At 41.7% G+C, this 27,779-nt stretch overlaps 1 protein-coding gene across 2 annotated transcripts; it reads right to left on the reverse strand.

Annotated features, from left to right (window-relative positions):
- Positions 1 to 875: 875 nt before the first annotated feature.
- On the reverse strand, positions 876 to 26,364 carry LOC124145689 (tyramine beta-hydroxylase-like). Of its 2 annotated transcripts, none has more exons than XM_048389165.1 (10): positions 26,342 to 26,364; positions 11,586 to 11,775; positions 9,803 to 9,932; positions 9,258 to 9,356; positions 7,310 to 7,498; positions 6,907 to 7,064; positions 6,126 to 6,369; positions 4,837 to 4,933; positions 3,753 to 4,035; positions 876 to 1,195 (listed from the first exon to the last, which is right to left on the reverse strand). In XM_048389165.1, exons 1-10 carry the CDS (start codon positions 26,347 to 26,349, stop codon positions 899 to 901), a joined length of 1,695 nt encoding a protein of 564 aa, XP_048245122.1. In that variant the 5' UTR covers positions 26,350 to 26,364; the 3' UTR covers positions 876 to 898. The 2 variants fall into 2 exon arrangements, with proteins under 2 accessions (XP_048245122.1, XP_048245120.1); XM_048389163.1 differs by lacking the exon at positions 26,342 to 26,364 and adding an exon at positions 19,123 to 19,327.
- Between the last annotated feature and the right edge of the window lie 1,415 nt (positions 26,365 to 27,779).

The following is a 27,779-nucleotide window of genomic DNA, read 5'->3' on the forward strand; positions in this document are numbered from 1 at the left end:
AACCTAGGTCAATACTTGTCAAGTTCCGGTCTTACCACAGCAAGGGGGCGGTCGGGTAGCCTAGTGGTTAAAGCGTTCGCTCGTCACGCCGAAGACCCGGGTTCGATTCCCGACATGGGTACAATGGGTACGCCGTGATATTGCTGGAATATTGCTAAAAGCGGCGTAAAACCATACTCACTCACTCACTCACTACCACAGCAAGAAGGAATTCATGAAGCAACGACCCAAACTTAAGTCACTCAAAGGGGAAATATACATCTATGACGATTTGACTAAATACAGATCAAGGATTGCTGCCACAGCTCGAAAGCTTCAGATGGAGAGTAAGATAATAGGGACGTGGACCAGCGATGGACTCATATTCATCAAAACACACGATGAGCAAATATTGAAGATTACCCGACAATCACAGATGGACGAACTCATCGACTCCCTTAAGATCCGAATCCGACTCAAACTGACCCAACTCCCTTAAGATCCGAATCCGACTCAAACTGACCCAAGACAGTTAGACACCAACGGCTTAGACAATGATACTATAACTGTTTCTCTGGTTGACTTATCAGCTCGTGAAAAACTCATGTTCTCTTGATGGCACCAAGTGTTCTCATCTCCATGATTTGTGTGATGTGTACTTGTGACTGGAACCCTGAATCGTATGCAATTATTGATGGACACTCTAGTACAACAGGACTATATTGTTGAACAGTGACTGCGATGATGAGAATTATTCAGCCATCTTCGTTCACTCAAAAGCTTGAAATTCAATGCAGCCAAGATTGATGATGATAATCAATTACCAATTCGGCGTGACGAGACAAACGTTTCAACCAACAGGTTCCCCACAACCCTCTAAAAAGTAACAAACAAAGTTCAGGTTTGCATCAAAGTTTAATTAAGGCAGCATCATTGTGAACGCAGCCAAGAGAATACTGATGGAGACTACTGCTGTGTGTCCCCCCGCCCCGCTTACAGGGTACTTCCAGGTGGATGTGTGGGGCTTGTCCACACAATCACAGGACTCCAAGGCAGAGAAGAACTTGACCACATCCAGGCCTGTTCCGACCACTGGCATTATGTCTTCAATATACGCTTCCATACGTCCTCTTAAGCAGGGATGTTGACGTACTTCCGCTAAGGCCGCGGGACACTCCGAGCGACAGCCTCCGTAAGCATTGCAGTTGTCAAGAACCTTTGAAATTAAGAATGAAATAGGAAAATGTACATGCAGTTAAAAATACGATCACTTAAATAAAAGTGATTCTCATGAAAAGTACAAAAGATGTTTTGGACACATACTCGTCATTTGATGATCGTTTCAAAGTGGTAGATATAAATACAAGGCCAAAAAATCCATAATATTAATACTAATAATATTAACATCAGTTATAATAATTATAATGCTTTTATGATGATGTTGATCATGATCATCATGTGAATACAATTCCATCCTATCATCACTATCATGTGAATATAATTCCATCCTATCATCACCATCATGATAATACCATTCCATCATGTCATCACCATCATGATAATATCATTCCATCATGTCATCACCATCATGATAATACCATTTCATCCTATCATCACAAGGTGATAATACCATTTCATTCTATCATCACCATCATGATAATACCATTTCATCCTATCATCACCATCATGATAATACCATTCCATTCCATCATCACCATCACGATAATACCATTTCATCCTATCATCACAAGGTGATAATACTATTTCATTCTATCATCACCATCATGATAATACCATTCCATCCTATCATCATCATCATCATAATACCAATTCATCCTGTCATCATCATCATGATAATACCATTCCATCCTGTCATCACCATCATGATAATACCATTCCATCCTGTCATCACCATCATGATAATATCATTCCATCATGTCATCACCATCATGATAATACCATTTCATCCTATCATCACAAGGTGATAATACCATTTCATTCTATCATCACCATCATGATAATACCATTTCATCCTATCATCACCATCATGATAATACCATTCCATTCCATCATCACCATCACGATAATACCATTTCATCCTATCATCACAAGGTGATAATACTATTTCATTCTATCATCACCATCATGATAATACCAATTCATCCTGTCATCATCATCATCATAATACCAATTCATCCTGTCATCATCATCATGATAATACCATTCCATCCTGTCATCACCATCATGATAATACCATTCCATCCTGTCATCACCATCATGATAATACCATTCCATCCTATCATCACCACCATGATAATACCATTCCATCCTATCATCACAAGGTGATAATACCATTTCATCCTATCATCACCATCATGATAATACCATTCCATCCTATCATCACCATCATGATAATACCATTTCATCCTATCATTACAAGGTGATAATACCATTTCATCCTATCATCACCATCATGATAATACCATTCCATTCTAGCATCACCATCATGATAATACCATTCCATTCTAGCATCACCATCATGATAATACCATTCCATCATATCATCATCATCATCATAATACCAATTCATCCTGTCATCATCATCATGATAATACCATTCCATCCTGTCATCACCATCATGATAATACCATTCCATCCTATCATCACCATCATGATAATACCATTCCATCCTATCATCACAAGGTGATAATACCATTTCATCCTATCATCACCATCACGATAATACCATTTCATCCTATCATCACCATCATGATAATACCATTCCATCCTATCATCACCATCATGATAATACCATTTCATCCTCTTGATACCCATTGATACTAGGACAGCAGAAGCAAGGTCGCACTGTACATTTTCAACGCAAAATTGGATTTCACACATTGTACCTATTTTGAGAATCCGGATATTCGGCATGAGGCGTGAACGCTTGAGCCACTAAGCTAACAGTTCGTGTTTGAATGAGCGGTTGAGTGAAACCAAGAAACTTAACACACATTGTTCTGAGCTCTGTCTTACATCCGCATATCCGCGTCCTGCATGACAGCTGATCTGTGGGCAAGTGTTCTAATTCACCTTAATTTTCTGTTTAGAGTTTCCTCCCCTTGTCGTGTTTGGATCCACTGGTCCTGGGTTCGAATCCCAGATTATGAATATTATATATTATTATTGTTATTATTATAATATTATTGTCAGAACTCTTCCTCTCATAATAACTTGTTAAGCCAATGACCTGCATCCCATCGAACTCATAATAGAGACCCCTCAATTACTAATCTGTGGTGCTTTGGGTGAGAATGGTGTGCTGTGGTGGTGTGGGTGAGAATGGTGTGCTGTGGTGCTTTGGGTGAGAATGGTGTGCTGTGGTGGTGTGGGTGAATTTTGTTTAAAGACATACAATGTTGTTTTCTCTGAAAGTAGGGAACTTGAATCATTTCTTTTTCAAAACATAACCTTTAAGGACATACAGAGAACAATTTAACTGTTTTGCAAAACCTGAGATCTGAAGTATTTACAAAATACTTCATAACAAAATACGTTAAAACATGGTACTTGTTGTCACCCTGCCTGGCACTCGGCATTGAAGGAATATAACATGGACTGGTCGGCTTGAAGCCAAATTACTGTGTCCGAGTGGGGTATTTAATGCATGTTAAACTGCCGCATGGTATCTCAGTTGGCTAACGCTATTACACTGGCATTACTACGTGCAATAATCTGGAGCGCGACGTTAAACCCAATTTCACCTCACCCACCTTTGAAAATAGACGTTGGCGTTCTGGGTGAGACTGGTTGATGAATACCATCAGATCACAGTCGTTGATTGAAGTGCCGCTGAATGTGCAAAGGTCCAGGTCATCCCAGGTCAAGCATGAAGGCTGTACCATGGCCTCAGCAGGGTAGAAGGTAAATACACCAAAACACATCTCATCGAATGACCCTTCACCATACCTGGCGGTAGTGGACCGGGAGGTAGACCTGAAGACACAGGTGGTCTCGAGGCTGTCACCTGGTCTCACTTCAACTGGGGGGTTGTATCTGGAGAAGAAGAATACTATATAATCCCTCTAGAACGGACCCTGTCAGTCCGGAAATCTTTACTGTTGTGGAACGTGCTTTAAATGTAAATAGACCATGTGCGTACGATCATTTAGGTAACTCGGAATTGTGTTAACCTGATTTCATTCGGATGGATACTTTTTGTGATATTTCTCTGATGAGTGAGTGAGTGAGTGAGTGAGTGAGTGAGTGAGTGAGTGAGTGAGTGAGTGTGGTTTTACGCCGTTTTTAGTTATATCCCAGCAATATCACTGCGGGGGACACCAGAAACAGGCTTCACACATTGTACCCATATCGGGAATCGAACCCGGGTCTTTGGTGTGACGAGCGAACGCTTTAACCACTACCCGACCGCCCCTTAAGAGCGATTAGAAAAAGGTTAAACAGATGCAATCTCAACACCATAATGGAAAATAGTCAATGTGGGAAATATCATTTTTAGACGATGGTGAAATTCTGCTCTTAGCATTAGAGCGAATTATAGCTTATGTTTTACGCCGCTTTTAGCAATGATCTAGCAACATCACGGAATGGGGACACTAGAAATGAGCTTCATACATTGTACCCATGTGAGCGCATAACGAGTAAGTGAGTGGCTGAATGTTGAAGTACGATGCTGTTTCGTTTTAAACTTTCAAATTTTAATGAATACTTGTCAGAATGTTGAACTTGTTTGTTGTTATTTTGTTGGGTTGGTTTTTTTTGTCGTTGTTTTGATTTTTGCTGTTGTTTTTTGTTGGTTTTGAGAGGGGGGTACAGATATGCTGAATTATACATTACTCGTAGACTATTGGGTTGTCATAACTATAAACATCATCTGGAGTCAAATCTCGCAGTTTCTCGCCATTCCGGTTGAGTTCGACGTTCTGTTGGTAGCCTGAAAATATATGTGGTCATGAGGCTGATTATGTACCAATACGGCTTTTGATGTTTTGGATGTCCTCGTGTAATTGGAATGATATTAAATGCTGCGTAAATCCCCATTTACAAGAACGTTCGCAAACGTAGTCTTCCGAAAGTTGGACTTCCGGATCCACAGAATCCGGACTAAGGAGGTTTCACTGTGTCATTCACACTCGAGCTGATATATGGGTAACCATAGTTTATTGTGTGCTCTGGTTTCTCATATACGGCTGTAACCATATGCCCATACCCTCGTAAAGCTCAGTAACGAAGCTTGAGCTTATAACAAGATCCGTAACGCCCTTGACCCCTCAGGGATAAGGTAAGACTACTGAGTGCGGATACGTGTACTGTCCAGACTGAACGACTGATGTAAGCCCCGAGCATATAACGGTCGATTTACAACATTCTATCACAAGGGACAGATAATCAAAATTCCGAGGTTCGAATAAACTGTCGTCCAAAAGAATGTACACCAAGACTTTGAGAGACGATTGAAGCCACGAGAAAGCATGTTGGATGTTAAACCTATATATTTAATAAGGGATGCGTTTTAAAAAAAATTATTTCACTTCATAAAAGCAGAACCTTTACGAGTAACAATGACACAAAATGAGATCAAATGAGGTCAAAATGAGATTATTCACATTGTCATGGCCAAAACACATCTGTAACAGATTAGTAAGTCACTGCAAAGGCATAAATCTGAGGTCTTCATCACTTCAGGCTTTCCTCCCACTTTGAGCTGACACGCCCTGATATAACTGGAATATTGTTAAAAGCGGTGTTAAACCGAACTCACCCACTCACTCTTATAAATACATTCAACAATTATAGGTTCACATGCTTATTATTAACACACGCAAAACGAAACCCATGACATCGTTCAGCGCAGTAATGCAACACAAGCTCCTCCCATTCTATTGTCAACCAATGAGAAAATAGACGTCATGAACAGTGGATCACGTTATATCCTTTGATCTCAGTACTGAAACAATGTGACGTCATGTCGCTTCAACGGGCCAATAAGCATGTTGAATGGGTAAAATGCACATATGCAAATATCGGAAGGTGAGTACACTCGATTAATCTACCCTTATGGGTGGGTGAGTTAAAGTTTTACAGCGCATGTAGCATTATGGGCAATGTGCTAAGTAAATTCCTACCCAAGTAGTGCATATGGTTCCAGCCTGTCATCAGATGGACCGATTCCGACATGATCAGCCGTGTACATTCAGGGGTACATGTAGACTTCTTGACCACTCTGGGCATCCCGGGAGGGATGACCAGGTGTGTCTGTCCGGTCGTGAAGTAGGCGGCGTTGTAGCGTCTCAGTTGTTTTGTTACAAACAGGGTTAGGCCAGAGCTGTCGATGTAGTCCGTCCTCTTTTGGGGGTTCGTCCAATGGAACTGTAAAACAACGCCAAAATCATTGTAGTATTTTACCTGTAGATTTCCGGGATGGAACAGGTCCCCAGCAACCTATGCTTGTCGTACGAGACGACAGGTGGTCAGGATCGCTGGTTTGGTTGAGTGAGAGCGTGTCATTGTACGCCGATGACGAATATAGTTGCTCATAAAATCAATCACTGGTTGGGCTGGTTGCTGAGTGTGGCCTTAAACACTAAACAAACGCTGTAGTTGCATATCGGAGGTCTCGGGGAAGTGATTTCCTTGTGCAGAGTTACCTCTGCAGATGTGACAGGATCCGGTTGTCGTGATTTCCTTGTGCAGAGTTACCTCTGCAGATGTGACAGGATCCGGTTGTCGTGAGATTTACCTGATCATGACAAGTGAAACTGAAACGTCATGTCGACTGAATTTCAGCCATATGATGACAAATAATTTTATACATACTATTAATGAGTTTTGATACTAAAATATCTCATTATCATATCAATATTTGTAATTCATAACAATAAAATACTTATGTCAGGCAAGGCATACCTGCATGTTGATCCTAGTAATCCCTGCCAGCTTGCCAAATTTGAAGCCTGCCTCCCGATAGACGCACTCTCCCGGCATCCCGAGCGTCCAGACCTGCAGGGTCTTTTGACATCCGGCCGCTGCCATATTACACAGCTCAGGTTTGCTTAAGGGGCTGCCTGAATACATATATACAACAGTATTATTTGTTGTATTTGTGCATACTTGAGAGTTGTGCTGAAGACGTATCGTAACTATCTTGCAGTATTCAGACATATATGTTCCGCACAAAAACCCGCACAACTCCAGCAGTAGTACCACCGATCTTCCACAGTGACTGAATTATCGCGGTAGTTGCGGTATATTTGCGGAAGTTCTGCAGATATCGATTTAAGATTGTTGCGCTGCAATTTATGCAACCTACTTGTAGCGTCACATCCCGTGATGACGATGTGATGCATGACGTTGGCGTTGTCGATGAAAGGCTTGCTGCCAATCAGATGATACTCCGAATCTTCTTCAAGCATGTCAAGTTCAAACGTGAAGCACATGTAGCTCGTTTCCTCGGCGGGGACGGCAGTAGGGGGGAACCGCAGCGTTATGTTCATCACATCTGCATGTTACATATAAAAGTACAAAAATTGCAACTCCGTTATTCCGAACGGTTTTCATGTTGATATACTATTAATATGAAAGGATCGGGTGGTCATGATTTTATTTTTTGAGGATTGTGTGAACGGATTAACCAATTCCCAGATTTTGGAATGTTTGTTATGACGAAATGTAAATTGTATAATCATCGTCAACAGAGCAGGAGTTTTTAAGGTGTAAGAGGGCACGGGTGGCCCAGTCGTCTAAGGCGCCGCGATTCGCTGTGCAGAGTTGCGGCCCTTGGGCCCGCCAGAAACCTATGACTGTGGGTTCGAATCCCGTACGCCCCAGTTATTTTCTTAGGTTTGTCAGCACCATACCCGTGCTCGTGGGTTTCACCGAAGTGGTAAACGTCTGAGACCTGCATCACTTCGGGCTTTCCTCCCACATTAAGCTGACACGCCGTGATATAACTGGAATACTGTTAAAAGCGGCGTTAAACCCAACTCACTCACTCACTCACTCGCTGGAAATGTATTTGATTGAATTAATTGGATTTAAGAATATAATGTACGCTAATGGAGCAATGTTCATCACGATCAGCACATATCTAGAGATATGTTCTCTTTCTACTGTAACCATGCACACACTATAACCCTAATGTACAGTACGCTCATGACAATGTGCATTTTCAAATGATCTTTTTGGCAGTGATTGTCCAGGGGTATTGCAAGAATTACTGATCACAATCTTCGCAACAAACAATACAGAAGTTGTTGTCCATAAAAATTTAAGTCTTCGAATTTGAAATAATATTACATTGCTGGCTGTAGGTCCTGCTGCAACGAACCAATGAATGGTATACATGCCTGTCTTAAACAGCGTCCGCATTTCCTGAGTAGAAACTTAACGTTTTTACAATCTGTTACTCAGCAGAGATATGAGATTCAGTAAGCCTTGCTGGACTTTTTTGAAAATCGGAAGAAATATACCTCGCCCGTATCCATAACCAAATTTACTGAATGTAAATACCGTAAAGTGAATATTTCCATTTGTCTTGCAGACCTAGATGATTGTACAAATCAAACAAATGTATTGTTGATTTAACGAATGAACTGTTGGGAAATATCAGTACGTAGGCTGAGAACTACTGAAATGAAAATATTTCAACACGACTATAATGATCCCTTGACAAAAGTTAGTCGTCACTTAGCAAGTCGGACCCGTGAAGAATTGGTCCTCAGCAACCCATGCTTGTTGAAAGAAGAGACAAACGGAATCGGATTGTCAGGCTCGTTGACTTGGTTGATTCATGTCATCGTATCTCAATTGCGTGGATCGATGCTCATGATATCAGTCAGTGGATTGTCAGGTCCAGATTCGATTATTTACAGACCGCCGTCCATTAGCTGAATTTTGTTGGTTTGTTGTTTAACGCCACACTCAGCAATATTCCAGCTATATATACACTGTATATGACGGCGGTCTGTAAATAATCGAGTCTGGACCAGACAATCCAGTGATTGATATCATGAGCATTGATCCATGCAATTGGGATCGATGACATGCATCAACCAAGCCTGACCACCCGATCCCGTTAGTCGCCTTTTACGACAAGCATAGTCACCTTTTACGGCAAGCATGGGTTGCTGAAGACCTATTCTACCCCGAATCTTCACGGGTCTCCTATAGCTGGAATATTACTGAGCGCGGCGTAAGCAACAAACAAAATTGGCATGTCACTTTGTGCTGTGTGGTCGTTAAGGCTGTCACATACGTACCTTGGCCGTTGATACCGTCACATTTGAACTCTCCCGTTTCACACGTGACGGCCTGGTTTGCTATTCGGCATTGGTCGCTGCCCCATGGGTCACAGACTCCTAAAATGTATTAAGGATGAGTTTGTTTAAAAGACTTCAAAACTTGATCTGTATCCGGCTTTCCCCTAGTCATTACCGTCCAGACTAACGGGGTTTCTGTTTTATTATGAATATATTAAGACTTGACTTCAACTCTTTTGCGTTTATGGAAGTATAAACTTAAACACAGGTGTGCAGACAGGTTTCCACGTTTCTAAGCCCTTAAACGCAAACAGGAAACAGAAATTTCCGGTAGTGGGAGCGGCCTATTTTGTTTTCGGTTTATGGAAACAGAAACGGAAAATTTCAAATCACTGAGTGAAGGGCGAATTTTTATTAATCTCGGCTGTGCAATCCTCATGTCACGGCCGAAACATATTTACCAGTAAAGAAGATCGATTACATTTAGTCAATGATCGTGTTTCAGACATCAGCAGAAACAACCTGGTGGACAAAATAGACTGCACCTGGATGGGTGATGCTGGTTGATTCTTGGGGGAGATTGCCCTTTGTCCAAACGCAGTTGGGGTCGCCCAACTCTTGACCATTGGTCATCCCATCCCCGTCAGAGTCCAGCCGGCACAACTCCTCGGTCCACTGGGAATAAGGGAATGGTGAGCTATAGAGACAATACACAACGTTGACCCACGGGACAGGGCCCTTCTCTAACTTGTTATACTTTCAGAGTCAGTTGGATTTGGATGCAAGAAATGGCTCTCACATTTATTTCAATCAAACACGGATCTCCAATGCGTCATGAGTCATAGTAGATCCGGGTTCGATTCCCGCATGGATACAATGTATTAAGCCAATTTCTGACGTCACTCGCCGTTATATGACACGCTAATGCTTAAAGCGGCCTAAACGCCTAGTCCACAACCAACGAACTTTTCTATCATAACCATTCTAATGAAGCTTTCCTTTTGTTTATAATATACAAGGATTTTTTTTAATTTAGTACTGGAAATATCCCAAATGCCAAATGTACTGAATGCGAAAGTACAAAATGCCTGGTTTCAATAAGGCTGTTGTCATGGTGATATAATAATAACACAGTGTGTTAATGTAATGTGATACTGCAGGATATTATACAATATAATAGTGCTATAAATAGAGAATCTCACCCGAGTACCTTTTGAGATCAAATATATCAACACTCGTTGATAAAAGTGGAAAGACTCTGAGTTGTGTTGATATATTTGACATCAAAATACACGAGAGTGAGATTTATCATCCAAAGTCATTCTTCCAACTTTTCAGTTTGCAGACAGTAATAAGAAGTGTCCTATGTGTAAAAAGTACTACTAAAAGTTTCAATAGCAGAGCCATTAGTGATGTCATTTGATTGTGACGTCATGGTAACAATGATGTCACAATGGTCTCCAAAGCATTGTGATGCAAATTTATGCAGCAATATCTACAATGTAGATATCACTTGATTTCACCCAAGCGATATCTCCTGTGGGAGCCAGTTTTGAATGATAAAATGATATAACAATAAGCAATTTAAAAAAACAACTCTTGCACTTGCAGTGTTTTATCCTTTATACTATTCGGGCGGTCGGGTAGCCTAGTGGTTAAAGCGTTCGCTCGTCACGCCGAAGACCCGGGTTCGATTCCCGACATGGGTACAATGTGTGAAGCCCATTTCTGGTGTCCCCCGCCGTGATATTGCTGGAATATTGCTAAAAGCGGCGTAAAACCATACTCACTCACTCACTTTATACTATTCAATTCTTATATTGTTATATAAACTTCGATATTATGGATATGTGCTCCAGGTGGGGACTGAAACTGACCAACTGCTCAAGGATGTCCCACGCACAGCATTCGATGTGATACTATCGCATTTTCAGAATTGTTTCAAGTTGGGGTTTTTAAAACATGACACATAAGTAAAGTGCACATTCCTATTAATTGTGTACCTGGATATATTTAAACAATATACAAACAGTAAACTACGTTTATAAGGATCACGCTTATAACGAACTGACCGATATAACGAACTTATTTTTTAGTCACGGCCATTTAATGAATATATACTATATATATGCATATAACGAACTACGGTTATTACGAACTAAAATTAGTGGTCCCTTTGAGTTCGTTATAACCGTAGTTTACTGTATACAATATACATTCACACTCAGTTACGTAACAGTGTGAAATACAACAGCATCTCTATTTAAATAGAAGTATACTGTATGTTACAATTAACGTGTGTGTTTACAGTGTACACATGTTGCTTACGCTGTGATAACGGGCGAAGTCCTGTCCAAATGGGTTTTTTGGTCCGCCCCCTAGAGGGTTGGCGTGCCCGACCCCCCACCATAAGTAGTTGGGTTTACATGGGTGGGGCACGTGATCTCCGTTTGGGATCTCGTCCTGGTAGAAGCGGAAGGCGGTTGCAGTCGCCATCAGCATGAGAAGGGTGAGAACGCTGAAATAAAGGAAAGAACACAAATCATTAAATCATTTAGCTACTATTGTTAGTGCATAATACTAGCCAATCTTTGCAATATATGTTTTGCGGTGAACCTTTTCATCACAAGCGATACACTGTTTTAAGAAGGTATTCGTGAGTAAACCGACTGTGGCCAATACGACATCGCCGTAAAACGACCTCATCATGTCGTGACTGACAACCCAAGTAGGTATGAGCGATTGTTGATTTAAATTCATGAAGTTTATTGATTTCTACTTGGGCGTCCCACTTCCTTTGCATGAGATCCCGAGTATAAGTGTTGATGGTTTGTTTGAAATCGCTGTGCGGGATAAGGAGTTAAAATAACGGATTGTCGAGAGTTGCTTTAGCTGCAGCATCTGCCTTTGAGTTACCTGTAATGCCTACATGACTTGGCAACCAGCAAAAGACGATGTCACATTGGCCAGTAGAAAGATCATTGAAAAGTTCTAAAATGTCAAGGATTTGGGGAGCATTTGAGGTGACACTTTTAAGTGCCTGAAGTAAGAAAAGATGATGAACTTTTTACATTGATTTTGTTGTTTGATAAAGGCCAAAGCTGTTAAGATAGCTTTGGCCTCAGCAATGAAAATTGAACTATTATCGGGGATTCTTGTAGAAAGGGTATTGGATCCAATGATGATGACACTTGCAACTTTGTCATCATCCTTGGACTCGTCTGTCAAAATGGATCCCTAGGAATTATCATTTGTTCGTAATTGGTTATATGCTTGTTGACATACCAAAGGACTTTTTAAGCTGGGTTTTAGTGAGATCTAGGGGGAGTCAGCTTCCACATGCAAACTGTCCACATGAGAGGTCCTAAAGGCTCCAAGACAGAGCCTTAGGCATTGCTGGTGTTTACTGTCGAAATCGCTTCCGCAGGCTTCGGCATAGGAGGGTTGTCTGAGCCCCTCCCCACTCGGAATTTGAAACGACCTTTAACAAGTCGAGAGCTTTCAGGCACTTTGCCTTAAGATATCTGATGTGTGGTAAGAATGTGAGATGATGGTCAAAAATGAGGCCCAGGAATTTGGCCTCTTCTACTACATTGATAGGAGTGCCATCTAAATATGAATCTGGATACTTTTGCGGTTTGTATTTACGACAAAAGTGAATGTAGTTTGTTTTGGATTAAGATTTAGCTGGCGTAACTATATTTCAAGTGTAAACATATTTTCTCCGTTATCGTCTTTTTGGTAGAAAATCAAAGTATTTTGTGGTACTCACATCCGTTGCCCTTCATTTACCTGTTTTAGGCGGTATTGTGACCAACTTTCTGAAGACTCACGCACTAGCTGAACAATGTATAACAATGTAGACACTTATGACACTTCTGCAGCCATATTTGACTGACTTAAACACCCAATTTTCATATGATGACCATAAAGGTGCCATATTAAAAACGGAAAATTCCTCTCCTGGTGCATATGACCTATGTTATTAGATGTTTAAGCATATGCCCGATTCTGCTCTTTTAGTTATCTGAGATTTCCTAGATATGTGTTTGGTGTTCTTGGACTATTCCTAAAGGCTGGACACATGCCATCTTTGTTCCAATACCAAAACCAGGGAACGACCAACTATGCCTGCTTCATACAGATCTATGTAAAATTATGAAAAGATTATTCACAAATCGATTGAATATTTTTCTTGAGAAGAATAGGCTTCTCTTAAGAATACAGTCAGGCTTAAAGGACGTTCGTGTACTGATACTAGTTATATGTATAACTCCAGACAGAAGCACAGAAAGCCTTATACCACCAAGAGTATACTCGGACCCCATGGTACCGCGGCATTCATCGTATCGCGGCATTTGTGATTTCCGATAGTTCACGCGGGACACGCCTCTTGGCAGCTGTCTATTAATGCAAATCAGTAACCAGGAAGTGCACACTTCGTAAACAATTTCAATTTCCTCGGAATGTTCCGTCTGCTGTAAGTTAGGAGTTATTAATGCGTTGATACATATTTCTGGCATCTTTTGTAATATTGCCTTACCCCCATCTATCAATGGCCAACGATATAACCCGTAGTTCCCCAAGTAAACTTTCTCGATCGACCTGAACTAGATCATCTGCATATTCATGGCGACTAATGAGGTAACGGAAGTTACGTAGTCCGCACATTTTTCCCCGCTCTGTGCCCAGAATCTATTGGGATATCATAAGGGCCATAATGCCAAACTTAGAAATACGTTCTTCACTAGTAACCAAAAGATAAATACATACTTTGGGCATACTAGGAGTGCTTTTTATATATTTATTGTTGACTTTTAACATTTTTCCAATATATATCTAATTTTTTTTAAACAATCTTAAAATATCATTTCTGATATTTTGATGTTGACTTATAAAAATAGTTTTCTCTTACTTTTCGGTAAATATGCATTGAATACCTATTGCTGATAACACATTTACAATTTTACTTGTGCTGTCTTTGCACTTGTCTGGACAAATCACTGATGTCTGGCAGGATCGTACCAAGTGATTGGTAGAATTATGTCCTCTTTTTGTCCAATTCGGACCTCCATACATAACTTTTCTCTGTACCGCGATACGATGGAGTTCTCTCCCTTGTCAAACAGAGCGCGAGGCCCGGCTTTTACTCGGAGCTACTAATGTAAATAATGAAGTTTTATCAGTAAAATATGCATTGTTAGATAAAATAAATGACATCTGATATAGAGAACACGAATAATCATAAAGGTTAGTGAGTGCATTTTGTTCCGTTTAGCGTACATGACAAGTACCGCGATACCCCGAGGTTGCAGGCTACATGTTGTGCGTCTTCCTCGATATTGAAAAAGCATATGATTTGATTTGGACACTAGGACTTCTTTTCAAATTACACAATCTGGGCATAAAAAGGTAATATCATCAGATTTATTTGCTCGTTTCTCTGTAAAAGCTCTATTAAATTTCACATTGGTCAGGACTTTTCTGGTGTCCATTTGACTGAAAATGGTACCCCGCAAGGTAGTGTTATTAGCCCCGTGCTTTTCAATATTATGATAAATGACTTTCTTTTCACAGGTTTACCATTAAATGTAGATGCAGCACAGTTCATTCAATGCTATTCGTCAAGCTCTAAGGTGGGTTATTGAATATGATGATGAGCGATTATCTTTACTGACTCAATGGCAGCTGTTGAGGCAATCGAAACTGGTATCATTGGTTCACGAAATGAATATAAAAGCTGTTTTAGATTAAAGCAGATTACGTGTGATAATGTGTGGATTCCAGCTCATGTTGGGCTGCATGGAAATGAGACAGTAGGCAAACTTGCGAAATCCGGAGGTAACAATATCAGAATTCAGACCCCAAACAAACAACTTCGACTCCATTTTAGTAAAATCTTTGTCCTCAAGCTGAAAACAGTTGTGGGATGCTGGGAATACTGGCCTACACATGAACCCAGTATGTCCTTCTGCAAACACAAATTGGACAGTTCCTCGACGAAACGTGAGGAAGTCATAATAACTAGACTTCGTCTTGGGTCTATGTGGGTTAAATGCTTACCACAGTGTCACTGATAAAAACGTCTCCCTGTATGTACCAACTGTGATGAAAATACTCCCGAAACGTTATTTAATTGAATGCCCAGGCCACAAACATATCAGACTAAATATATGAAGTGCAGTACTTGAGAAAGACATCACATCACTCTTATTACACTTTTTGGCCCCAACATACTGCTATAATTCAGTGGGCAATTAGACTTCTTGACTGCACCAAGAATATATAATAGAAAAGTGTTTTCATTTTATCCATTTTAAAAGCTTTCCTTTTTTGTCTGATCTGCTTTTCTGTGGAATGAGTTCTTACTTTTCAGAAATGACACAGTGATTACTAGTCTTGCTGTTTTAATATATACTCCACAACAAAAGTTCCTGTGACACCAATATTTTAGTGTATTTTTCAAACAAGTAAAGTTTGGTTTTCAATATTGTAGCACATGTATGGAATCAAGTCACAAAAACACAACGTCTACAGAAAAGCATGCATTCCATGCAAAAGTTGTTTTTTATGCAAGCCCCATGCATTTCACTACCCAAGAATGGGTATAAAAACATGTGCGTTAACGGGATTCCATATGCATTGTTTAGCATCGTGCTGACAACAACCACTCAGAAAAAAAAAATTACGCAATTATTCAACGTTACGAAATGCAACGCCTGTTCGAAAATGAGCGTCTGCGAGCCATTGGTATGCTTGAAGCAGGATCGAGTCAACGTGATGTTGCAAGACAATTTAACGTCCACAGAAACACCATTTGGTGTTTATGGCAATGTTGGCAACATAAGAATGGAGTCAGAGACCATCCTCGGAATGGCAGGCCACGCGTAACCAATAATCGACAAGACAACAGGATTCGAACAACACACCTACGAAATCGATTCCAGCCAGCAACAGTGACTGCAAGATGCATTCCTCGCCTTCGACGAATGTCTTCACAAACCGTACTTCGTCGCCTCAGATGTGCAGGGATTGTCGCCAGAAGACCCGCCAGACGTCCCATTATGACAGGAAACCACCGTCAAGCACGTCTACAGTGGTGCAGACAGCGTCTGCGCTGGATGGCCATGCAGTGGGGACAAGTTCTATTCACTGACGAATCTCGTTTTCACCTCAGCCACAGCGATGGACGGATTCGAGTGTACCGACGTCGAGGTGAACGTTACGTCAATCATTGTGTCATGGAAGAAGATCGGTTCGGGGGCAGCAGCGTTATGGTATGGGGTGGGATTACAGCAAGACAGAGGACCCGTTTGATAGAGGTAGTGAGAAATCTGAATGGACAGCGCTACCGCGACGAGGTCATCAGTCCTGTTGCTCTACCGTTTTTGCGTCGTCATGGCCCAGGCATTTCCTTTCAACATGACAACGCCTCATATTGCTCGACTTGTTCAGGAATCTCTTCAACAAAACAACGTGAATGTCACCCCCTGGCCGGCTCCCTCCCCTGATCTCTCACCAATCGAGCACATGTGGGATGAGATGGATCGGCGCCTTCGACGTCAACCACGTGTTCCACAGACACTCCAGGAACTTCGAAACATATGGACAGATATCCCACAGGACGTTGTGCGACGCCTGGGCCTTTCCATGAGACGAATATGTGTTGCTTGCATCGCAACCAGAGGTTGACACACACGCTATTGATTTGTAAATTGACATTTTGGCATGTTCATGTTGTTTTTTTATGAAATCACGCATTTTCAGAAGTTAGTATGGCAGATTAAACTATTTGAACACTTACAGGAGTCTTGTATCTGTTGCAACCCGAAATTGTTTCAGAATTGGTAAAAAACTCAAATCTTATTCAATGACACAGGAACTTTTGTTGTTCAGTATACACACACGCACACACACACACACACACACACACACACACACACACACACACACACACACACATATATATATATATATATATATATATATATATATATATATATATATATATATATATATATACTCATTCATGAATCAGATTGGGTAATCATTATATTTACATTACTCAGTTTGCTCTTGTTGAAAGACGTTTGGTGTGTTCGGCGGATAGAGACCTTTAATGGTCCATGTCGCCCTAAAACCCAAATACCTTACCATACCATACCAGTTTTTACCCGTGTTATATTTTGGTTGGAGTCTGTGCATAGTCCAATCAAAATCGCGTTACGATTCTCGACCCGGGGACAGAGTTCTCACTGTTGATAGAAATCGCGGAATGGTACCTCTTTGTGAGAAATCTGAATGGACAGCGCTACCGCGACGAGATCATCGGTCCTGTTGCTCTACCGTTTTTGCGTCGTCATGGCCCAGGCATTTCCTTTCAACATGACAACGCCTCATATTGCTCGACTTGTTCAGGAATCTCTTCAACAAAACAACGAGGACATCCAGCCATAGCGCGGGGAAGACTCACGTGTTTCAGTCTACACAAAGGGGTATGGAGCATGCTGGTACACAACTTCCATTGGTGTACCCACAACTGGTTGAGCTAAAGTGTGTAATGGCTTAGATAGGTATACTCGTTACATTCCAATGCTGGGAAATCACATGATGTTTACGTCTAATGAACGAATGACGGAATGGACATTACGTTGAAGTTATATATATACTGAACCGCAAAAGAAACGTCACCATGGATAGATATATGAGAAACCTTATTTGTCCAAACACTGTAAACATACTTTGAGACATATTAAAAAAATGAAATTTGGCAATACTGATCCTCAAGGTTGAAATTAAAGTGCCAAATGTTCTTAAAGTGAAACACAACACTAGTCTCTGAGAAAATGGCATCACAAGTCAGTAACTCGTGTGTCCGCCATGTGCATTTATGACTGCCGTGCAACGTCGATACATGGAATGGATGAGGCGATTGATTTGTAAATTGACATTTTGGCATGTTCATGTTTTTTTTAATGAAATCACGCATTTTCTGAAGTTAGTATGGCAAATTAAACCATTTTTATCTGTTGCAAACCGAAATTGTTTCAGATTTGGTAAAAAACATAACTTTGCAATAAATCTTATTCAATGTCACAGGAATTTTGTTGTTTAGTATGTTAAAATTATACGTTTTCTTAATCCTTACAGTAAGTGAGTTGGGTTTAACGCCGCTTTTAACAGTATTCCAGTTATATCACGGCGTGTCAGGTTAATGTGGGAGGAAAGACCGAAGTGATGCAGGTCTCAGACGTTTACCACTTCAGCGAAACCCACGAGCACTGGCATGGTGCTGACAAACCATAATCGGGGCGAACCGGGATTTGAACCAACCATAGGTTTCTGGCGTTCCCAAGGGACGCAGCTCTGCATAGCGAATCGTGCCCCCTAATCGCTCCAGGGTGTGTGTGGGGGGGAGATGCATACAAGTGAACAGTGAGAAAGCTAAGTGGGTCAACGCAGCTTTTAGCAGTATTGCCAGTCAGATTAATGTCGACGGAAAGTAATTTTGAGGAAACACACGAACACAGGTAAATGTGTGGGCAAGTCTTGGATTCGGACCCACGATCCGCGGATCCTGCGATGGATGAGGGGCGCAATTCTGCACATAGAATAACATAGAATTGCGACACCATTAAGCATCCCTGTCCTTGTAAGGCACATAAGAAAATCACTAAAGGGGACTTAATTCGAAACGATTACACTGACAAAAAACAAACGGCAAATATCTTCAACTGGAAGAATTCTTTTTCTAAAGATTTCCACTGATCTTGTTCATTCGCACACTAAGTAAAGCGCCATTTGTTCTAAGTACACCTTTTCGCTTATCACATGATCAGACATGCACAATCATTAACTTACTTACCCTAAGTTACACATAGCGCTGAGATTTACTTGAGACTGTGCTCGCGGCTCGCCTCTTGTCGCGATGTTTGACAAAGCTCAATGGCTACTGCTTATGTAGGTGAACCCGTGCTCAAAACAGAGAGGTCATAGAGTTGATGACAGCCCTTCACCACAAGCCACTGATCACACAGATATTATCTGTGTGCTTTACATTAGAGATGTCGGGACCTTATATGGTGTTGTCTATCTATCGCCTTATATGGTGTTGTATGGTATGGACATTTCCTGAATATTATTTTACAATGCATTGCGAAATCGTCGTCGTTTTGCACTTAAGGATTTGAAGGAGGTATAGCAGAGCAGTTTTAACTTAAAGACTTTTTGCTCCAGGAAATACTGACTAACTATATGCTCATAATTATTGTCACCCCCTAGATATGTGCGTATAACTCTCGTCCACATGCCAGCATTTACTTATATGAGTAGTAATACAATCATCAGTAAATAAACAATAACAAATAGGTCATGTGAACGCATTTGCTCATGTATGCAACATTTCATCGGGAGTAATACATGACCAAAATGGGTCTTGAAAAAGTATTAATGCAGCGGGGTAGAACAGGTTTTCGGCAACCCATGCTTGCCATAAAAGGCGACTAAACTTCTTTGCAATTGTGTGTAAACAGCCCCACTATGTTTCAAAATAGTCACATGATGCATCATGTTTAATAATAGCAACACACTGGGTCATTTCTTTCATTGGTGTTGTGATCATGTTTCTGGTCTGTCAAACATTGAGGTTGTTCCCAGTGAGAGTGGTAGTACAATGGCTCATACAAAGAATAAAAGCGGCTCGTCGTGGTCAGATAAGGAAAGTGAATCCCTCCTTTGTATTTGTCTGAGGAAAACATCGAAGATCAGCAGGATGATCCAAAACGTAATAATGGGGCCACTTATCATTAATATAATCTGAAATGAAAACGTGGATTTTAGAAAACTAGTGCACAATGCAATATGCGAATGCACGCTCCTATTATTAAGCGTTCTTTTAGAGAATGCAAGTGGAAAGGGAAGGGAGCTTTGCAAAATTTAAAATAGGCTGAATGATACATTGATGAGACTTTGATGATGACATTTATTGAGATTGTTGAGACGACTGACAATGAAGATGCACAGGCAGCTACTGTTTGTTTGTTTGTTTGTTGTTTAACGCCGCACAATATTTCAGATGTGGCGGCGGTCTGCTAATAATCGAGTCGGAACCAGACAATCCAGCGATTGACATCATAAGCATCGATCTACGCAATAAGGATACGATAACATGCATCAACCAAGTCAGCGAGCCTGACCACCCGATCCCGTTAGTCGCCTTTTACGACAAGCATCGTCGGCTTTTACGGCAAGAATGGGTTGCTGAAGACCTCTCCTACCCCGGATCTTCACGGGTCCAGGCAGCCTCTGAAGATGAAGCTCATTCAGATACTATTAAAGACATAGACCAGGACTTAGATGTATGTTATGAAGGAAAACAGTCATAGGAAGAGAATAAAACTAAGGAACCAGAAAGACAACAAAACCAACAAATGAAACCAAAGAAAATACGATTAGAAACTGCTTTGGGTACCGTGATGAATGGATTTTTGGAAGGTAATGTGCATGTAAGGTCTTTCTATTGTCCCCTGTCTTATGTTCGATGTTGTCCTATAATCCAGGGAAAGAATATGTGAGTTGACGCATATTGTGGTTGAGTACATCAGTGGTGAGCTCAGGAACCTTGTTAATCCAGATGTACTGTCTAATCCAACTGAACACGCAACTAACTTTGCTCGAGAATAACAGATTAAAACTGAATAAAACAGCGATGATGATTGTTTGTATGAATCCTTTAAATAATGGAAACAATACGTTAGATGTGATTACTTGTATCTAAATTACTTGAATGTTATAGTTTTGGGTTTCCCCGAAGCCACCAGGCATTCAATAAAGTCTATCATATTTTTATCCATGGGCGGATACAGAGGGGGGGGGGGGGGGGGCTTTTTATTTCGAAATAAAACTTTATTTCCGTATAAATTACCACCAAAGAAAATAAATAGATCTTAATTGTGCACCCCCCTTTTCAAAAAAGCTGTATCCGCCCATGTTATGTATATCAAATGAACTCTCCATGTGACAGTTTGACACTTCATTATTTTGTTCACTCGTTTTAATTAAAATATAGTATAAATGTGTCTAGCTCAGTTTCAAATTAAGAAAGGCTTACTTGTAGAGACAGGTCTGTGATGTCTTCATTAAGTCTGATTGCTGGAATATTGCTAAAAGCGGCGTAAAACCATACTCACTCACTCATTAAGTCTGATGGGCTATTTAAAACACTGGCCCAACATGTTTAAAGGACCGGTTACCAGATGTTTTGATATGTTTGGCACTGTCGACAGATCGTAGGAGCTTGTTTGAAGGGCAATACCAGTACATGTAAGTATGCTGGATAAAAGAAAAACATGCATCGCTTTGTTTGTTTGTTGTTTAACGCCGCAATCAGCAATATTCCAGCTATATGACGGGGGTCTGTAAATAATCGAGTCTGGACCAGACGATCCAGTGATTTACATCATAAGCATCAAACCCGCAATTGGGACCTGACCACCCGATCCCGTTAGTCGCATTTTACAATGTGTTAAGTTATAAATATTAAGTTTAAATTACTGCTTAAAGCGGCATAACGAATTTTCTATCCTAACCATTCTAATGAAGCTATCCTGTTGTTTATAATAGAAGGATTTCTTGAATATAGTGCTGGAAATATCACAAGTGCACTTCCTAAATGCTAAATGTACAGAATGCGATCGTATAAAATAAAATGAAACCACAATACATGATTTGCGTAAGGTTGTTGATAATAAGATGGTGTTATAATATAGTGTGGGATTTGGAACCAAAAGCGCAGTGTGAGGTTTCAAATGTTAAATTTAACTCGGTTAAAGCTACAGGTAACCCAGCCCTACACCGAAACACACCATGTTTATCTCCATTCTACCATGACTAAATAATACGCGAACTCTTTGGTGTGAGCAAATACCTTGAGTGAAGCGGATTTGGTTGAGTCGAGTGTTTTGAGTGGGCTGTCCATCAGAATTTACGGAATCAAACTTTAAACAGAATATGTCGCTCTCATGGCCCAAACAATTTGTTTACACCGTAATAATTCACTCGGACATGATTGTGACAGGCACTGAAAGCATGTAGCAAGGCATCTTGGTAAGCTAACATGAGGTTAGAAAACTAAGCAAGCCATGTAAAGCTTTCCTTCTACCGACAATTGCTGTAAAGGAAGTACTGTTCTGGGACTATTAGCTTCCGACGTGACGCAGGGGCGGTCGGGTAGCCTAGTGGTTAAAGCGTTAGCTCGTCACGCTGAAGACCCGGGTTCGATTCCCGACATAGGTACAATGTGTGAAGCCCATTTCTGGTGTCCCCCGCCGTGATATTGCTGGAACATTGCTAAAAGCGGCGTAAAACCATACTCACTCACTCACTCACTCCGATGTGACGCGGCCGTCAAAACGGCTGTTTCAATCAGAGGGGGTTTATTGTGATTTGAAACCTCTGATTGACCAATGAAAATCGATTATTTTCCAAATTCATGGTAGAATAAAATGTAATAGTGTTATAATATAATAAACGTTATAACATCATATGATATACAAATGTATAAAATAAATATAATATATAACAAATAATCAGTGTTATCAGTTTTATAATGTAATAAACAATCATTTGAACACTTTAAAAAAGAAGGTAATTTAAATAAAACTCGTGTTGATAGTGTAATCTCCTTCATACTATTCAATTCTTATATAAGTTATATTGTTATATAAAGATCGAAATTGTGGATATGTGCTCCGGTTGGGGACTGAAACTGACCAACTGCTGGAGTGAGTGAGTTTGGTTTCACGCCGCTTTTAACAGTATTCCAGTTACATCACGGCGTGTCAGTTTAACGTGGGAGGAAAGCCCCAAGTGATGCAGGTCTCAGACGTTTACCTCTTCGGTGAAACCCACGAGCAGGGGTATGGTGCTGACAAACCTAGAAACATAATCGGGGCGAACCGGGATTCGAACCCACAATCATAGGTTTCTGGCGTGTCCAAGGGACGCAACTCTGCACAGCGAATCGCGGCGCCTTAGACGACTGGGCCACCCGTGCCCCCTGACCAACTGCTGGAAGATGCACAGTATTCGATGTGATACTATCGCATTTTCAGCATCGTTTCAATTTTGAAAAAAACAGACATACATGTAAAGTTCAGAGTCCTATTAATCGTGTACTTTAATATAGTTTCGTAACATCTCTATTTAAAGTGTAGTATATGTTACAATTGACGTGTGTGTTTACGGTGTACACATGCTGCTTACGCTGTGATAACGGGCGAAGTCCTGTCCAAATGGGTTTCTAACAAGTGATGCGTCATTCATCAATAACTGGTAATATGAATTTTCATTTTTGAGAAACCCTGGGTAGAAAACTGCTCAACAAACTGAACAAAACACTACCCGTCAGGATCCGAGGTAGAATAGGTCTTCAGCAACCCATTCTTGCCGTAAAAGGCGACTATGCTTGTCGTAAGAGGCGACTAACGGGATCGGGTGGTCAGGCTCGCTCACTTGGTTGAAGCATGTCATCGATCCCAATTGCGTGGATCGATGCTCATGATGTCAATCACTGGATTGTCTGGTCCAGACTCGATTAGTTTACAGACCGCCGTCATATAGCTGGAATATTGCTGAGTGCGGCGTTAAACAACAAACAAACAAACAAACTATAACTGGAATACTGTTAAAAGCGGCGTTAAACCCAACTCACTCACTCACTTAGAGCATGAACTCCACGTGCACCGCGTCCCTCCAGCGCAGTCACCTGTTCAGTGGAAATGGATTCTTCCGTTGCACGCGCAACTATTTTTGCCAGAACGCGTTGTTCACACAGATCGCTTTAAGGTTTGTTGAAAATACAATTCGGCTGTGGGAGAGCCAAGTGGTGAAAGCGTTTACGAGTCACTCCGATGATCCAGGCTCCATTCCCCAGAATAGTATACTGCCTACCGTCGTGACAGTGCTGGATTGGTGCTAATTCTAAAGCGGCGTTAATCTATATTTATCCATGCATTCATTATAGCGCTCAGTTGTTCATATAGTTTCTTCCACAGTTTTGTCGGGGGCACGGGTGGCCCAGTCGTCTAAGGCGCCGCGATTCGCTGTGCAGAGTGACGTCTCTGGGGCACGCCAGAAACCAATGATTGTTGGTTCGAATCTAGGTTCGCCCCGATTATGTTTCTAGATTTTTCAGCACCATACCCGTGCTCGTGGGTTTCACCGAAGAGGTAAACATCTGAGACCTGCATCACTTCGGGCTTTCCTCCCACTTTAAGCTGATACGCCGCGATATAACTGGAATACTGTTAAAAACGGCGTTAAACCCAACTCACTCACTCACTGAACCGCAACGTCATATTGAGAAGACTAAAGAAGTTGAATTCTATTTGTTAAATCTGGCCTCACCTCACAAAACAGACCCCTATACATTCAATCACGTATTCTCAGCTCCATGAGAAGATAAAGTAAACAACCTCTTTAGGCGCAATGGTATTTGTCTAGTCACAAACGTGTGTAACCGGACATGTTGCTGGAAAATCATCTTGGTATTACATAAATATCCACATACCTTAATTTGGAGTGGAAATAATCATTCGATAGAAAAGGCGCCTTCATGTCAGGTTTAGGGGGCACGGGTGGCCCAGTCGTCTAAGGCGCCGCGATTCGCTATGCAGAGTTGCGTCCCTTGGGCACACCAGAAACCTATGATTGTGGGTTCGAATCCCGGTTCGCCCCGATTATGTTTCTAGGTTTGTCAGCACCATACCCGTGCTTGTGGGTTTCACCGAAGTGGTAAACGTCTGAGACCTGCATCGCTTCGGGCTTTCCTCTCACGTTAAACTGACACGCCGCGATATAACTGCAATACTGTTAAAAGCGGCGTTAAACCAAACTCACTCACTCACTCCACAGTTTTGTACACACGCAGACAATCCCAGTCTCACCGACCTACATGATACAAAAGCTATCGTTCTCTAACCGGAACATTGAGACTGACTGCTATGCGTACACGCTATAGATAGATATTGCGCATGGTGTTCTCTTTGTACATACAACGATGACCTCCAACCTATTTTTAAGCACGGGGAAAGTGCGCAGTTTTCATTCTACACAAAAGAGAATCCTGGTACTCACCTTCAGTTCGTAATGAGTAAGATAAGTTAGGTAATGATTTAGATAAGTTAGGTAATGACTAAGGTAAGTTAGGTAATGACTAAGGTAAGTTAGGTAATGACTAAGGTAAGTTAGGTAATGACTAAGGTAAGTTAGGTAATGACTAAGATATGTACACCCCTTCCATTCCAAGGCTGTGAAATCATATGATGTTTACGTCAAATGAACAGAATCACCAAATGTGCATTAATTAGTGATATATTTATTTGTTTCTAACACATCATTTCAAGTGTCCTTACCTGTCTTGGACGGTCAGGACCCGTGAAGATCCGGGGTAGACTAGGTCTTAAGCAACCCATGCTTGCCGTAAAAGGCGACTATGCATGTCGTAAGAGGCGACTTACGGGGTCAGGTAGACAGGCTCGCTGACTTTGTTGATGCATGTCATTGTATCCCAATTGCGTGGATCGATGCTCATGATGTCAATCACTGGATTGTCTGGTCCAGATTCGATTATTTACATACCGCCGTCATATAGCTGGAATGTTGCTGAGCGCGGCGTTAAACAACAAACAAAACTTTGCCAGTCTGTCTGCCTGTCTGTTTTTGAAACAAGGCAGTAAAACATGCAGAATCATTAACCGTGAGTAAACATAGCGCTGTGGTTCACTTCAACTTGACGGGACGATCCCCGGCCGTGTCATACCAAAAGACGTTAAAAGATGGTACTTGTTGTTACCGTGTCTGGCGCTCGACATTAAGGGGCGAAAACAAGGACTGGTCGGCTCGGAGTCAGTATACTGTGTTTGAGTGGGGTATTCATGTTAAACTGCGGCATGGTATCTCAGTGGCTAGCACTATAAATCGGCATCAGTCCGGACTAGTACAAGCAGCCACACAAACACGTGCATGCACGTCGCTATATAAGTACAATAATCTTGGACGCGACGTTAAACCCAATTTCACCTCACCTCAACATGACAAGACTGCGCTCGCCTGTCCCTCTTGTTGCGTTATTGAAAAAGATTTACGCCCAGTGCGGGTAACCACGCTCCGTGTAGAGAGAGAATGATTAGTCGTAACAAAGCCCCGGGAACTGGGTGACAGCCTTCCGCCACATGCTTATTTGGTTTCACAGACGTCACATTTGTCATAAATATTTGTGTTTTATATGTGTGCTCTCCACCTGAGGTATCGGGGCGTGTTATCTCTTTATATGATGATATATAGTGTGGACAATGTTTAAATTTACAATGCATTGCGAAGGAGCACATGAACTCGTTATTGGTCGGGATCAGTCCGGACTGGTACAAGCAGCCACACAGCCACACACAGCAACACACACACAGCCACACACAGACACTCACACACAGCCACTCACACACAGCCACACACACACACAGCCACACACACACACACACAGCCACACAGCCACTCACACACAGCCACACAGCCACACACACACACAGCCACTCACACACAGCCCCACAGCCACTCCCACACAGCCACTCACACACAGCCACACACACACACACACACACACAGCCACACACACAGCCACACAGCCACACACACACACACACAGCCACACACACACACACAGCCACACACACACACACACACAGCCACACACACACACACAGCCACACACACACACACACACACAGCCACACACACACACACACAGCCACACACACACACAGTCACACACAGCAACACACACACAGCCACACACACACACACACCCACACACAGCCACACACACACACACACACATACAGTCACACACACACAGCCACACACACAGCCACACACACACACACACACACACACACACACACAGAGTCACACACAGCAACACACAGCCACACACACACACAGCCACACACGTTTCCCGCTGTCGGGGTAAGATGAATGTAGGTTCAAATTAATGAGGTTTCAATACAGATATAACTTCCATACACAGCCTGGTATATACAGTACTACACAATCAAAAGGCGGACTTTTGGGCACGGGTGGCCCAGTCGTCTAAGGCGCCGCGATTTGCTGTGCAGAGTTGTGTCCCTTGGGCACGCAAGAAACCAATGATTGTGGGTGCGAATCCCGGTTCGTCCCGATTATGTTTCTAGGTTTGTCAGCACCATACCCCTGCTCGTGGGTTTCACCGAAGTGGTAAACCTCTGAGACCTGCATCACTTCGGGCTTTCCTCCCATATTAAGCTGACACGCCGCGATAAAACTAGAAGACTGTTAAAAGCGGCGTTAAACCTAACTGTCCTGTGCACACTTTCTTGAATACGCCTTTGTTTGGCAGGAAGATATAACAATAAGCCAACCTTGTTGAATTATTCGTACTTATTGACCACATGTCACATTCCCATCACTTTATCTCTTTGCGACAGTATTGAT

Source organism: Haliotis rufescens, unplaced genomic scaffold (genome assembly GCF_023055435.1).
Source record: "Haliotis rufescens isolate VD_foot unplaced genomic scaffold, xgHalRufe1.0.p SCAF_8, whole genome shotgun sequence".
In the NCBI taxonomy this organism is placed as follows: domain Eukaryota; kingdom Metazoa; phylum Mollusca; class Gastropoda; order Lepetellida; family Haliotidae; genus Haliotis; species Haliotis rufescens.